The 15,469-nt window shown below is 37.9% G+C and overlaps 1 protein-coding gene across 4 annotated transcripts in view; it reads right to left on the reverse strand.

The window, feature by feature from the left end:
- Positions 1-15,469, reverse strand: part of Plppr1 (phospholipid phosphatase related 1) — a 247,265-nt gene that overhangs the window by 112,915 nt on the left and 118,881 nt on the right. For 3 of the 4 annotated variants that reach the window (XM_034502782.2, XM_076934990.1, XM_076934991.1), the window contains one exon: positions 769-876. In XM_034502782.2, the coding sequence (XP_034358673.1) occupies positions 769-831 (63 nt within the window). In that variant the 5' untranslated portion in view covers positions 832-876. Of the gene's footprint in view, positions 1-768; positions 877-1,209; positions 1,308-15,469 lie in introns of those variants that run through there. The other variant, XM_076934989.1, reaches the window with a different exon arrangement.

A 15,469-nucleotide genomic window follows, 5' to 3' on the forward strand; every position in this document is an offset into this window, starting at 1 on the left:
TTATTTACACAGCTATCCAGATTGGATGCTCAGGCACTTTTTAGCTCTTTACAGTTCATATTTAAGGTCTTTATTTGTGGTAAAATAATCCCTTAGGTGACGTATCTCAAGAAGACTGAACAGTAATAAAGTTGACAAATGAACATTTTATTGTCGAATAACTTGGGGAATAGATTTTTGGACATAGAACTGCCTATTTTCCCAGATGTCCTCATCTTTGTCTCCTCTACAGCAAATACTCCATATAAGAAAGGGCTATGGGGAAGGATGCTGGAAACTAGCAGAGCAGATGCAGGGGAAACAGTGGAGCAACTCACAGAGATGCATGATGGAGCAGCATCCCATCACATAAGCTTTCTAAGATGCATAGAAGTGGCCAATTCTATTTTTTTTTCATCCACAGACTCCAGAGGCAAAAGAGCATGAACTAGTACCATTGGTAAACTGCCTGTGTTATTTGATTTTTGGAAAAGGATATTGATTTTTAAAGGAGAACTTAATTAAAGTGCTGCTTTGGCTTTCATAGCTAATATAGGGTCATTGAAAAATAAAAGAAACAGAATAAAAATGCATTTTGTCCTAAAGACACAATCTCAAAACCTTATTTATGGTTTCTGATTTAATAAGCATTCTTTTAAAATTATTGATTCTCTTTGTGATATCAATGTTTGACCCAATCATAAGATTAAGTAATTTCACAAAAGAATACATATTCTCATCATGGCATTTGCTATTACAACATGTTCATAGCTTTAAAAATACACTTACCTCAACAAATATAAAACATGGAATGATGGAGTAGCTTCGTTGAGTGTTGTTTTCTACAGCCATCTCTCAAACCATGTGGTGAGACTGCACTGTCAGAAATTGTCCAGGCTGAAACGGAAATAGATTGCAAGGTGTAAGAACTGCGTGTTGAGAAGTCCCTTTAGATGTGCAGACTGAGTACAACCAAGGCATTGATATACAACACAGCTGAGCTAGAATCAAGTCCATACCAGCTAAGAATAGTCTTAGAGGAAAATTGACCAGATAAGGAATGTCTCATGCACACAGCTATAGCAAACAAGATTATAACTCTTGGCACTCCACTGTGTCTTAACCCAGTAGACTGCTGTCATGCTACAAAACACAGCTTCTTGTATAAAATATTTCTTATTGTCATCCTGCCAGGAATTCTCCTCCCTGTGCCTAATTCTGGTTTCCAACCTTGCTTGGTCTGCTTGTTTGCCTCTGCCCTTTCCTCTCCCCTTGGGGCCAAGATCATCTACAGACACTAATCTTCCCCGTTCTTTCATGAATTGTAATTATTTGCCCTTGCTTGTGACTACACAGCAAACAACTACCTTGGGTTAATACATCACTGACTTATCTTTCTATGGCCCCTGACCTGTGAATATGACCCTAGGATGAAACATTAAAGCAATATTCTATTCTCCATACCTACAAGACTAAAGGAGCTAGAGTAAAGCAAATCATTCTTGAATATTTTATTAGGTCATCCCTTCCCTGCTCCCAACTGAAAATATTCTTCTAGTAGGGGAAAAATAACTTGTATTTTCTTATAAAAGGAATGAAGCTGAGGTTTTAGACTTTTTGAGACTTTGTAGATGAAAAGAAACTTTCCAAGACATCTTTTATTCTCTGTTCCAAGCAGTGCTACATGAAGGTCAGAGATGCTCTTACTATCTATATGTTGCTTTTCACTTACTCTGTTTTTATGTCATTATAACTAACGATTCTTGGGTATTTTGCTATGGAGAGTTACACAGGAACGGCAGGGCTACTTGAATAGCCAACTGCACCTGCTAATGTCTTTATTTAGCTAATTTCTCTTCATTAAGGTCGCATATACCTTACATGTTTGCAAAGTAAATCTTTAAATTAGATTTTCTTCAATTAAAGATGCCACATTCTCAAGTGTTAATTATTCTCAGATCAAATATAATTTATATGCTTTGTAATCTGTATTAATCACAATATAAAATTTTAAGCCTCAGACACATTTTAAAAATTTAAATGGACATTATATGCTATGAAATAATATCCATAATATACCCATTATTTTATCATTTAACTTTAGAATTTAGGACTAACTATTATTGCCTTTATTAAGAAAGGGACATGCATATACATTTTACATACTGGATTAATAGTCATGTCTTATTTTGTTCAATTTTACTTTCTTCAAATATCTTAAAATTTACTCATCATTCTTTATGATTCAGATATAATATCCTTTTAGCATCAGTAAAGTAAAATGCCATAAATAGAAAAAAATTAAAAACTGATCATGTCCAATAATACGGACTACTAGGGAAAGCAAAGGCAAGAAGTACATAGTATTTTAAGTTATTTTTACATAGACTTAATAAATAGGAACCAAGTGGAAAAAACAAAATATCATTCCAATTTACATTTGTAACATGAGTATATCAGTATTCTCATTTCTACACATCCTCAGTGTAACATTTTTATGGTCTACCTTTTTAATTATAGTGATCCTAGTATCTATAAAACAATATCTAATCGTGGTTTTAAATGAGCATTTTTCTGTTAACAAAAGAACTGATCATTTTTCTATGTGTGTACCCGGCATTGTTACATCTCCTTTTGTGAAATATCTATTTAAAACTTGCAACTTTTGTGATGGTTTCTTCATTGTATTATTTTCAGGGTTTAATTCTTTTTGTATATTCTGAGTACTTGTCATTTATTAAATATATGTTTCATAATTATTTTCTTCCAGACTTGTGCTTGCCTTTCAGCTTCTAATGATATATTTTATATGCACGTTTTCCTAATACAGTAACAATTTTAATTAGAGACTTTAATTTCAAAGACCATTAAATACAAAAATTTATTACCCTATTATACTCATCCAGATTTTCAACTGCAACTTAAAAATGTAAAAACATACAAATCAATGTTAAGATAAAATCAGTGCTAGGAATTCTTAGAAAAGACTACCAATGTAGAGAATGTATAATAAATAAATGAGCTATAGAAGAAACATATATCACCAATGAACAAAGGAAAATATTCAAAAATTTATTTATTAATTCAAGCTATGAAAAACAAACAACATGGAAATGCTTCACATCTCTGAGAGTAGAAAGAGGTACAAGTTGGATAGCCCCAAATTTTGAGCCCAATGGAGCAGTGGGCACTGTTCACATAGCTGGTAGGAATGACTTTTGAAGAGCAAATCAATTGTATCAAAGTATAATATTCTCAGTTCTTCCCTGCAGAACAAAACCCTCAGAAAAGCTTCTCCATCTTAACCCCTGTTGCATTTCCATTGCACAAACAATGAGCAATCAGAAAAACAAGTGAGAAAAGAATTCCACTCAAAAAAAAAAATCTTTAGACTTAGAAATAAGTACAACCAAAGAGGCACATTATCTCCATGCTAAACATGACAGAACACTCATGAAAGAATTAAAGAAGACACCCACAAAGGAAAAGATGTCCCATGTTAACGAATTCAAAGACTGAAATTTAAATGAAAGAAGGTTAAACAATCTTAGGTTGGGGGCGGGGAAGCACTCCAGCAAAGCTTCTAGAGCTAGGAGTTCACTTAGCTTATTTGTGAAAGTTTAAGAACAATACTAGACTCAATATAGAAAATGCAAAAAGGAGATGTGGATGCTGTCATCAAACTCCACTCATGTACTTCCTGTTCATTATGCACGAGCTCTCAAGGCTACAAACTCAGGACTGGGTATTCCCATATCAAATGGAAACATAATAGAAAAGGAGGAGAATTAGTATTGACAGGCAGCGCCCTTTCCTGTTAATTATCTCAGATGAAGCAGCTCATCTCCAGGTAAGTATTACTGCATTATGAATCATACTTCAGTGGAATCTCAATTCAATGTTCTCTGATGAGTTTCGCCTGAAACTTTTATATCGTTTCCTCTTGTTCACAGGAGGAATACCAATTTATTGTGAGCTCAAGGCACAGATCATCAAGTAACCATGTTAGTGATACAAAAAATGGATAAAGACATTCTTGGGGAAGAGAAGATGGGAATATCTTCATTTATAATCTATCTGAAATTAACTCAGCTGACTAGTTTGGGAAGCTCCTGGGAACATATAGGGCATTGAAAATGACTGTCCACAACTTTGGTGTGAGTTAAATTGTTCTTAGCATCCAGTACTACTAATTTTAGAGAAATGTGAGCTTGTTCTCTGTATAGATAGAATGTACATTATGCTAATTTTGCCAAGAAGTCCATGGTAGCTCTTTTCAAAATGGCAACAGAAAGGGTACCAAAAGTGTTTCCTTTCTGAGCAAGCCCTATACTCTCTACTTTGAATCTTCATTGATTTAAAACCTTGTCTCTCAGCTGTATCACTGTTGACTCTATAGTCTACATAGTTGTGGGAGGAGGGTTCCCTGATCATTTCTGGGTGCTTAACCTTATGTATGGCCTTTGCATATAAGATGCCAAAGACAGCAGGCATCCTCTCACCCAATGTGTGATGACCAAAACTATTCCTGGATATTGCCAAATATCCGCTTCAAGTAGGGACACTGTTTTCAGTGATAGCATCAGAATCTATGGTCCACACTACATCAACAGCATTTTCTGATGTATTACAATATTTAGCCTAGTGTTCTAGAAGCTTCTCAAATTTAGGTTAAAATTAAAGTGAGGAAGTAGCAATACAATAGATGCAAATAATCAAGGAACAATCAAGACAATAAACAGAAATAGTCAAAGACCAAGCAAGGCGATAAAAAAATTCCTCAACCTAGAACTGACCTTAATACTTTCATGTAATTAAAATGGTATAAAAGCAAAAAGGAGAAGGGGGGATGGGATAGGAGGTTTCTAGGGAGGGGAAATGGAGAAAGGGGATGACATCTGAAATGTAAATAAATAAAATATCTAATAAAAACAAATGTAGGAAAATAAAAAACCTAAAATTATTATATTAAAAGTGAAAAAAAATTAAAGTGAGATAATGGCTAGCATTAAAAGTGGAGAGAGACTGAAGCTTGTTTCTCTATGACATCAAATAGAGGGGTAGGGGGCAACCCTGGTAGAGAACTATTACTTTAGGATTGAAAACTCAGGCACATGGCCTTGGAGCTGCTATGTCTGACTGGATAAAGTCCCCAACTTGGGCTACAGGAATGAACTGGATTTGCCTAGTACCTAACAAAAGGGAAACTGGAATTTGACAAGGTGTTTTACTTGTATATAGGGAAATAAAGAGATTCCAGTGTTCAAATGCCGTATCAAGATGAACACAAAGCTACTATACTTTGAGTTATAAGTATCCTGAGTTTAAAGAGAAAGCAAGGGGGCTCTATCTTTTAGGTACTTTAGGCTAAACTTCCAGTGTATCTTAAAGGGCCCATGAAAAAAATTAAAGGCAGCAAAAAAAAAAAAAAAAAAAAAAAACTTATTTGAAAGTATGTAATAAGATGTCCAAAATATAAAATTTCAGCAACTTCACTAAGATTAATGTTTGTTAAAATTTAATTTATATGAAAATGAACTGTAGGTAAATTTTTCTTAATTCTAAAAAATTCCCTTTCAAATAAGTTATGAGTAAATATAAATTAAACTGCTGACTCCTATAAATTATTTCAAAAAAGATTTTTTGTTCATTTTAGTTTGCTTCCAAATAAACATTTATTTTTCACACATAGATTCCACTTAATCACCTTACAATCATAGGAAAGAGGCTCAAAAAGAGACCACAGAAAACAGTGTTATGATCCTTCAAATATCCCTGGAGGATTTTGCTTTCATCAATGTCAAAGAATCTAGAACATGATTTCTTGATCAAAACAATCAGAAGACAACAAAACAAAACCCAAAAAATACAGACTATCTTTCCCTTGAGATTTTTCTTCCCTTTCCACACCAGGTGCTCCTTCATACTTCCCTAGGCTTTAGAGGAACTACAAAATAAACACATACATCTAAAGATTTAATGCCAAGATCCACACGAGTGAGACCATGTGCCATTTGTCTTTTTCCATCTGGGTGAACCTCACTCAGTCTATTTCCCAGATCTAATCATTTACCTGCAACTTGTGCCATTACAAGGTCCCTTTTAATTACTGGAGGTCTGGCCTCTATCCCCGCCTTGGCAAGATTAGAATCGCCACAGCCCTTCTATATTTGGAGAAGGGAGGAGATGTGAGGGGCAGCCCTGCTTATACACTGAAGGCCTAAAATCAGCCATAAGCCTAAAATCAGCAATAGGCCTGACATACCTTACCTGCCTGCTAACACAAAGTCTTGTGTCTCTATGGAAAAACACTGAAGCAGATGTCTATAAACTATTGTAAACAGGCAGCTTTTGTGGAAATCTACCAGCTTGAGTAGTTATAGACCGTGTAAATAGGCAGCCTTGGCAGATAGTACCAACTTAGATAAGGACAAGTGAAGCATAGGCAGAGTCATAGTGACCTGACCCCTGAACCTTCACCCAGCTGATACCCTGTTCTGAAAGATATCTGTACTCCCCCTACATCTACGTTCCTGTGTCATCCCCTTCCCCACATCCTGCATTTTCGTGTTTATAACCCCTGTGTTAAAAAGTAAAAATTATGATTTGATAATAATAAAAAAAAAAGAAAAAAAAGAAATGAAAAGAAAAGAAATAACACACAGTGTCCCCCTGACTCTGCTGACTTAGCTTCTGACAATCCATTTTCTTGTTCTCAGAAATACTTTGAATTATAAAATGTTATTGTGGTTTTTGTTAGTATGTTGGGTAAAATAATTTTTATTGATTTCATTTTAAATTTCAAAGTTTGTAATGAGTTAAAATTTCCTTCAACACAATTATAGGTCATATTTATTTTCATATTGTAAAATGCAAGTTAATCTGTTGAACTTTTTTTAAAAAAATGGATTCCTTTTTGAGAATTCCATATATGAGCACTGTATTTATATAATTTTTTTCTTTCTCTCCTTCCTCCCACTCTTCCCAACCCCCAATACTTTTCAAATATATCTTATTTAATTATTGTTCATATATGTATGTACATATGTATACATGTATAAGTATATATGTACATACAAATACTGATAAATAAAGTGTTTTGGGGAAAAAAGATTCCATTGTATAAAGGCCCCACATTATCATTATCAGGTGAACTTTTAGGCTGTATGAAATTCTCGATTAACAAAAATATAAAAACTCAGGTGAGAATAAATGGGGTGATCGCTTTGAAAACATTAATTAGACAGGAAATGAAGATAAACAGAGATCCTGAGAAGATGGAGCAAACAGAGGTGACTTCTGGCTTACTGCCTGGGAAGTCAAGAGACCTCTGTGTGGTTAGAGAATGCAGACATGTTGCTGGTGTTCTTCCAGATCTGGGTGGGGCTAGCACGTGGCGAGGCTGCAGTATCTTGGCTTCTGCAGGTTGGGCTTCAGAGAGAATGGTATTTACAGAACATGTGACTTCTCCAGACTTCAGCAGAATACTGACATGTGTGTGTAGAAGAGGAAGCTACTCAAGACCCAGGGAAATCATTACAAAGTCTAAGCACAAATAACTCTTAGAGCTCACACACAGCCAAACCTTCTCACCAAAATAATTAGAAAGACCTCCCAGCTCTCCAGCTTTCTGCCAGAGTGCATGGTTTTCAGGTGAATTAGCTCCAATATGAAACATTTCTCATCCAGAAGCCACAAATGGTGGTGGGTAGTAATTCTTGCACTGTGCATTTTTTTATTCTTTCATTTTTATAACTCACAGTTCTAAATATTTTCAGGTACTCCTTTGATCTATCATATCGTGGCTAATATTTTGGGCCATTGAGTTGCTTTTCCTTGTCCTATCTCCTTGTCAAAACAAGAGCATGTTTTGACAAGTGTGTGTTGTTAAGACCAGAACCCATGGCCCAGGTCTTAACAGCAGCATCTTCTGTTAGCCTGGTGCTTCTAGAAGCTTTCAAAAGTTAGGTTTGTTTAGCAACGGAGTGAGACTGTAGCTAGCATTAACTGGGGAGAAACTAGAGCTTATTTCCATATGACATCTGTCTCATACTAATTGCAAAGGAAGAGGGTTAAGTTAAAAGGAGAAAATGAAAAGGTAAGAAAAAATGACTTATGAGAGGAATGTTTCATTTTATCTTTCAGTTCCTGTGGTGACCCCTAATCCCCAGATGCAGTTCATCTTGAACACATGTTAAAGATGCATTAACTGCCTAGGGGGTATGAGCTGCCTCTCTCTATTCTGGATCACATCTATTCAGTCCATGGTCTCCAATCAAGATCACAGTTTGCATTTAGTTTCCCAGGGATGGAAAAATCCAGTAGTGGTTTTTATTTTATTTTATTTTATTTTTTATTTTAAAGCAACAGAGACATTAAGAGCCAGGAACAAATGAAACAAAATTGTAGGTGAATGTAAAACAGATTCTATCAATTAGTCATGTGGGATTGAGGAACACACTCCTTAGGCTTTTAAGAGAAGCACTTTGTTGAGTTTTAGAGATGTTTTTCAAAGCTTGTGGGACATGACAGTGTGATAGCCACACACAATGGGAAGTGGCAATGGCACTCTTTTCCCAAGTCTCTTTCTTCCTGATTCTCAGAGCTAGACACATGGCCCACCCCTTGAGCTAGCTCAAGACAAGGCAGAAAGAAACAAAAGAGTGAAAAATTCATAATTTAGAGAAAGCAGATTGGGTCATCTCTTTAAAAAGTAACTAGATTCAAAGTCTTGTGAGGCTTTCAGGGTCCTCATGAACTCTTTGATGAGTTTTCGGACCAAGTAATAATTCTAGGATCCTTCAGGATACCATTGTTCATCGTCCACTAGCTCAGTGGGACTAGTTTTCAGTCGTGTCTCTATTGCTTAAATATGAACCATTTCACAGTACCGCAGGCCCTCCCAAACTGGGTTCCTCCCTAGAGAGGAGTTCTCAGCTTGACTATTTCCCTAGTTTAACCCTTTGAACTTACCAGCATGTCAGGTTCATCTTTTAGTCCTGTGTCCCAAGAGATAGCAGATAGCTTGCAAGGTGACCATTGTGCCGTGCCAACAGAGTATTTATTAATATTAATGGGCATCTAAGGTCCGCACTGCTAGGGTCCTCCCAACTGAGTGGGCTTTGAGAGACAGAAGATTGAGCATGACAGTGTGATAGCCATACACAATGGGAGGTGACAATGGCACTGTCCCAGCTTGCTGTAACTCTTTCAGACTGTCACACGTTAGCAGTCCCATTTAGTGGCACTCCTCTCCCTGTGGCCACCCAGTCTATGCATTCTAGCCACTCCTTCTTGGCAATATGCCAACCGCTTTCTCCCCTACAGGCCCTCTCACAATGTGTTCCCACTGGCTAGAACACCGTCTCTTCCATTATATTTGCCTAAGAAACGTCTGCTCATACTGTAGACCTACAAAAGAAATATCAACAGGAAAAGTTTGTTTCCCTCCTAGACTTGTTCAGATCTATCTCACAGTTTTACCATCCTGTCATCTTTTCTTATTGCAAACGTTTAATCTGCTTCTTTTACAAGTTGTCAGTTTTGCTCCATGTGGCCAGGACTGTGTTTCTCTTGCTCATTGCTTGTAACCTCAGCACCTTATACAATACCTGGCACATAGCATACAGGATGTTGACACACATGGCCCTCAGCTATCCAGACCTATTGTATTATCTGCATTCTACACTTGCCCTGAGATGCCCTTCAGTTTCTGAGCCAGTCTTAGGTTTTGGGCCAATCTTCTGTAAGTCCTACATCAACTCGACTGTGTGATGCTAATCTAGATCTTGGGTCTATCATTTCTGCCTGTTCCATATTGTTAAGATTCATTACACCATGCAATTAAAGAGAACAAAGAAATAATGTGTTTGGTGTCCTCAAAAAAAAAAAAAACAGTTAAGAATACATCTTTTGAAAGTGTAAAATTGATAGGAAGAATTATTCCATGGCTTTCTACCTGGTCCTTTTCATTATGCAAAAAAAGATTATTGCTTTAAAAGGTTTATGCCTTGATTAAATGCCATCAAAAGAATATTGTCTTAGAAGTCTGAGACTATGCCTGTTAGTCTTTCAAAACAACAATGAACCCAAATATGATGCAGATTACAAGACTCAGCATATGCCCCAGCAGCTAAGAAGAAAGCGTACAGAAATGCTCTGGTGACCGAGAAGAGACCCCGGGCCCACCTTCTGTTTTACCACCACAACTGCTAAGTAGAGAATCAAGCCTGAGACAGAAGGGTACTGCTTCTAATCTTTTCAATTTACTGATTTTGTTTATCTGTAACTTTCCATTAGGAAAAACAATAGCTGCAGAACATGGAAACACACAGAGAGGTTTTCTTAATTATAAAGTGGTGAGTTCACATTTCCTTCAATCAACCTAGATGCTGGGAGGAAATGAGGTTTCGATGCTATGTTAAAAGAAAATCCTGAATTATGAGAGGCAGGGACATAGGAAACACACACACACACACACACACACACACCATCCCTCCCCTCCACACTCCTAGAAGAACTGAGACATTGGGAAAGTCTAAGGAGAAGTAGTGCTATGGAGAGAAAGGAAACAGTTAATATGTTGCCACTGGTCTTAACTGAAAGCAGTGAATGTGATTCTAACATAGGCTTGAATTATTTCTGTCCCTTTACCTCTTTCTGTGCTTATAAAATTTGAAATACAAAAATCTCATTGTAGTTCTCAATCACAAGATTTATAATTAAAATTATACTAATTTACTTTAGAGTAAAAGTATTATTACATTGTGGTTTCTTGCATCTTTCCCATGAAACTATCCACTATTAAGGATAAACATGTACTTGTATTATGTTAAAGTGTATTCTAAAATAGATCATGCTATGCTAAGCCAATGGGGCACCCCCCTTTGCCCTCTATTTAAACCTAACCCTCTTATCAGGACCCTGAACATACATTAGGAAATAACTGGGCTTTTTTGTTTATTGTTCTTCCAAACATAGAAGAAACAAAACAATAACAACAATAGCAACAAAACCCTGTTTTTCTCTTTAAGTGGCCAACCTTGCCTGAGTAAAGCAGCCAGAGACCAGGACCTGACCCTAAAATCTTCCCCAACAATGTCTAGCACCACTCTGGTTTCCAAAGATGCAAGATACAGGAGCCATTAAGTATTTAGAAGGAAAAGAATAATAAGACCAGAGTGAGAATTCCCTGGAAAGGTAAGAACTGTACCAAAGACTAGAATCTAAAGACACTGAATCTAAACAGTCCTTTGGATCCCGAGGCTCCGGAATGTTAGGAACCCTTTGCCGTCATGCCTTCAGGGATAGATTACAAACTGTTGTGAGCAGTGGGGAGGCTGTGATACTTGTTCTGTCAAGCAAGGCTGCATTTTCCAATTTAAAGCTGAGCTGCCCTGGAGCCAAGCTATTTGGTTTTTAGAAGGGGAAACAGGAAGTGAAAGTTTGTGTATACCTATGTCTCAGGGGGTTAGTCCATGAGACGTTGCATTCCATGAGCAGAGACACCAAATCTATTTAGTTTACCCAATGAAAAGGAATGAGTTTGTGAGATACTCTGCCACCCCTAGAATGTCACTACCAGAAGTCCCTGAGCCCTCACAACAGGGTAATTCATTGACCCAGTTAGACCCTGTGGAGATTAGATGAGGACCAGGGAGAGGAGGCTAGAGAAATTCCTTTCATACAGGAGATTTGGGAGGATTCATACACAACTCTGGGGTGACACATGGTTTCTCCACATTGGTGCACAGTCAGTGTGTGCTCTGTGATTAAAGCAGCCTGAGAATTTTTGAATGAGCATAATAAATGGTAATTTTGTTCATTAATCTCCTTGACAAATATTGAGCACCTGGCATTCCATGCCAGGATTACGAGTATAGTTTTACAGGTTTAAGTTTTGTATTTAACATTTTACTATCTGTTGGGTTAATTTTATCTGGTATGGAGATATGCTGAGCATTCTTTTTAACATTGCAAACTGTTACCCTTACCCAGCATTCTAGGCCTTCTGTCCCCTAAATCACTCCCCTTCACTTTATCTATGCTACTCACCAATTGCAAAATTATAGAGTTTATAGGGGATATTTATTGTCTTTGTCACTGCCCATTTTGCTCAGCCATTGTAGTCGTCCCAAATATTCCTTGGAAAGATGATATTAAACTCATAATTACAGATGAGATTCAAACACTGTCTCTTTGAGACCTGCAATGGGTATAACTTAGTCTAAGGGGCCAAGAAAGTTTCATTTGAAGAAATGATCTCTGGATGCATAAGAATTAGGGACAGGGAATGGAATGGATTCTTTGGGGCTCCTGAAAGGATAGAATATAGGACAGTGTGGTGGCAACACAGGAAGCATTAAGTAAACAGCACATAAGAACAGGCTGGAGTGAAAGACACCTTGTCCAGATGATACAGAGTTAACACCATGCTCCAAAGCTTGAAATTCCTTCTAAGAATGGTAGTAATTTATGGGAAATTTCTGATGAAGTAAGCCCCACAAGCCGATTTGCTTTGGGACATTGCACAGGTGGCAGAGAGTGGACATACAAGAGGATAAGAATGAGTGTGGTTGGTGGTCAGTTGAGGTTTCCTGAAATCATCTATACAGCAGGAGATGGTGCTTTGGGGTATAGATAAAGCAATTTGAATGAATTTCATAAATAAATGGCTAAGTAGTTTTGACTTGGTAATTTATTAAAGAGAACACTGAGTGTGCTAGATAGTTTTATGCCAACTTGATACAAGCTGGAGTTATGTGAGAGGAGGGAACCACAATTGAGAAAATGCCTCCATAAGATCAGGCTGCAGGCAAGCCTATATAGCATTTTCTTAGTTAGTGATTAATAGGGGAGGATATAGCCCATCGTGGGTAGTTCTATCCCCAGCTTGGTGATCCTGGATTCTGTAAGAAAGCAAACTGAGCAATCTATGATGAACAAGCCAGTAAGCAGCACTCTTGCATGGCTTCTGCATCAGCTCCGGGCTCCAGGTTTCTGCCTTGTTTGAGTTCCTGTCCTGACTTCCTTGGTTGGTGAACTGTAATGTGGAAGCATAAGCTGAATATACTCCTTCTTACCAAGTTGCTTTGGACATGATCCCAGCAACAGTAACTCTAACTAAGACACTTTGGTACCAGGATAGTGGGAGGTATTACTATAACAGACTTGACCATGTTGTTTTAGGAAGGATTGTGGAAGGACTTTGGAACTTTGGGCTACAAAAGCCATTGAGTGTTGAGACATCAGTGGATGCTCTGTAAGAGCTGGGAAGATAGAATGTTGAGGACAATGCAGATGATGGGTGCCTGGCTTGTGATGTTTCAGAGGAAAGTTTAAAGACTTCATTGGGGCTATTTGTTACTTTGAATTAAGATTCTGTGGTTCTGGTAGCTGGGGATGATTAACAAGATATCAGATCTACTGAGGTGAAACCTTTGCTTTGTTGGAACACTCAATGCTGGTTGACTGGAGCTGGAAAATTAACAGTGATTAAGAACAGACCAACATTGTTGAGGTGAAATCTTCTGGGAAGTGTTTCCTGAGAGTCTGCACACAGAAGCTGTATTCCAGACATGACCAAAGTCGTACCTTGTGCTGGGAGCTGAATGTGGTTGTATTGGTTTTAAATGCATGAGAGGGTCATGGAAAGCAGCTGAGGCTCGGCACTGTGAGAGGTTAGGAGAGGTCATTAGTGAAGGTACAGCCTCAGCAGCAGTTGAACAGCCAGAATTGAAAAGGTCATGGTAGACAGATTAAGGTTTGGCATCATGAAGAGAGCCTATGACAGGCTCTTGGTGAAAGTGCAGCCAAGCTGTAGCAGAAGACCCTAGCAATTTGGAGATACCAGTACCATAGGATGCCCATCAAGAAGAGTAGCAGCGATGGTATAGAGCCAGTCCAAACCTAGAAAATGGCTGTGTGTGTTGTAGAGGGCTGAGCTGAAGAAGTGACCTAAGCCCCTAGGAGGAACCATAGCAGATTGTAAGTGAATCTCACATATTGGACATTGAGTTATTTACACTGTTGGAGTTTTGGTTTTTTGCTTTGTTCAGATTGTGACTGTGTCCTCATTCTGTTCCTGAAATAAGAAAGTACTTAATTTGTTTTTGATTTAACAGGAGTCCATAGTTGAGATACTTCAAATATACTTCAAATATTTTTTTTTTTTAAAAAAGAGCTTTTGGGGTCTTATAGAGCTCTTTTTCTTTTAAAAGAGCTTCTGGGTTTTTAAAGAGAAACGGGATATTTTTAAAGAGGCAACTTTAAGGTTTAACTTTGTAAGGCTGTAGAACTTTTTAAGTTTGTAAAATGTGTTATATTGTGGTGTCTTTGTTAATATGTAATCTTGGGGATGAATGAGAAAGAAAAGGTTGTGGTGTAACAGTGAGGTGTTTGTGTGCCAAGTTGACAAGGGGGTCAATTGTGCTGGATGCTCTCCTGTATTCATTTAAATCCTTCAAAACAAAACATACTGAGACATACATCGATTTTTCATTGTGTTTCCAGTAGTAATTGACAGGTAATGGGCAGTTTTCTGGATCTCTTGTCATTAAATTATCTATAGCCTTCACTTCACTCTTGTGAATCCCAGGCATTTCCTTGAGGCCTTCATCTAGTTCAGAATCAGGCACCGCATGAAACAAGTTTCTCTCTCTCTCTCTCTCTCTCTCTCTCTCTCTCTCTCTCTCTCTCTCTCTCTCTGTGTGTGTGTGTGTGTGTGTGTGTGTGTGTGTGTGTGTGTGTGTGTGTATAGAGGGTGCACATATTTGGGAAAGTATGTGTACATGGCTGTGCTTGCATGTAGAGGTCATAGGTTAATCTTGGGTGTTGTTCTCCAGGTGCTGTACACCTCAGTCTTTGAGGCAGGGTCTCCCAGTGGGTTTAACTCACTGAGTAAGCTAAACCTGCACATGCTGTGGATCTGCTTGTTTCCCTCTCCTCAGTACAAGGATTGCAAAGGGATGCCACGCTGTCTAGCTTTTTCAGTAGGAGTTTTTCAAGATTAAACTCAGCACCTCATTCTTGCCAAGGAAGCACTTTGCCAATTGAGCTGTCTCTCCAGACTCTAGAATGCTCACTTTTGAAAGGAGGAAGAGAAGGAGGAGGAAGAGGAAGAGAAAGAAGTGCTCTTATGCTTCACAATGAGATGGCACAGATGATAATCACTTATTCTAATAAACCCCATGGCCTAAGTTCATCCCCAGACCAAAGCAACAAAGAGGAATATAAATTCTCAAAGCTTCTTTTCTAAGTATCACTTATAAACTGTGGTATACGCACACACACACACACACACACACACACACACACACACATTTTCACACACTCAACATAAATAAGATACAATAAAAATACCATACCTAAGGAAAACCACACACTTCAGCCAGGGGAACGGGTAGGCTAATTGCTCCCTTCTCTCCTTCAGATCCAATCTCCTACTCTTACTCCCAGCTCTGTAGCAGACCACGTGCTGTAGCCTCCACTC

This window comes from Arvicanthis niloticus, chromosome 5, assembly GCF_011762505.2.
Source record: "Arvicanthis niloticus isolate mArvNil1 chromosome 5, mArvNil1.pat.X, whole genome shotgun sequence".
Taxonomy (NCBI): domain Eukaryota; kingdom Metazoa; phylum Chordata; class Mammalia; order Rodentia; family Muridae; genus Arvicanthis; species Arvicanthis niloticus.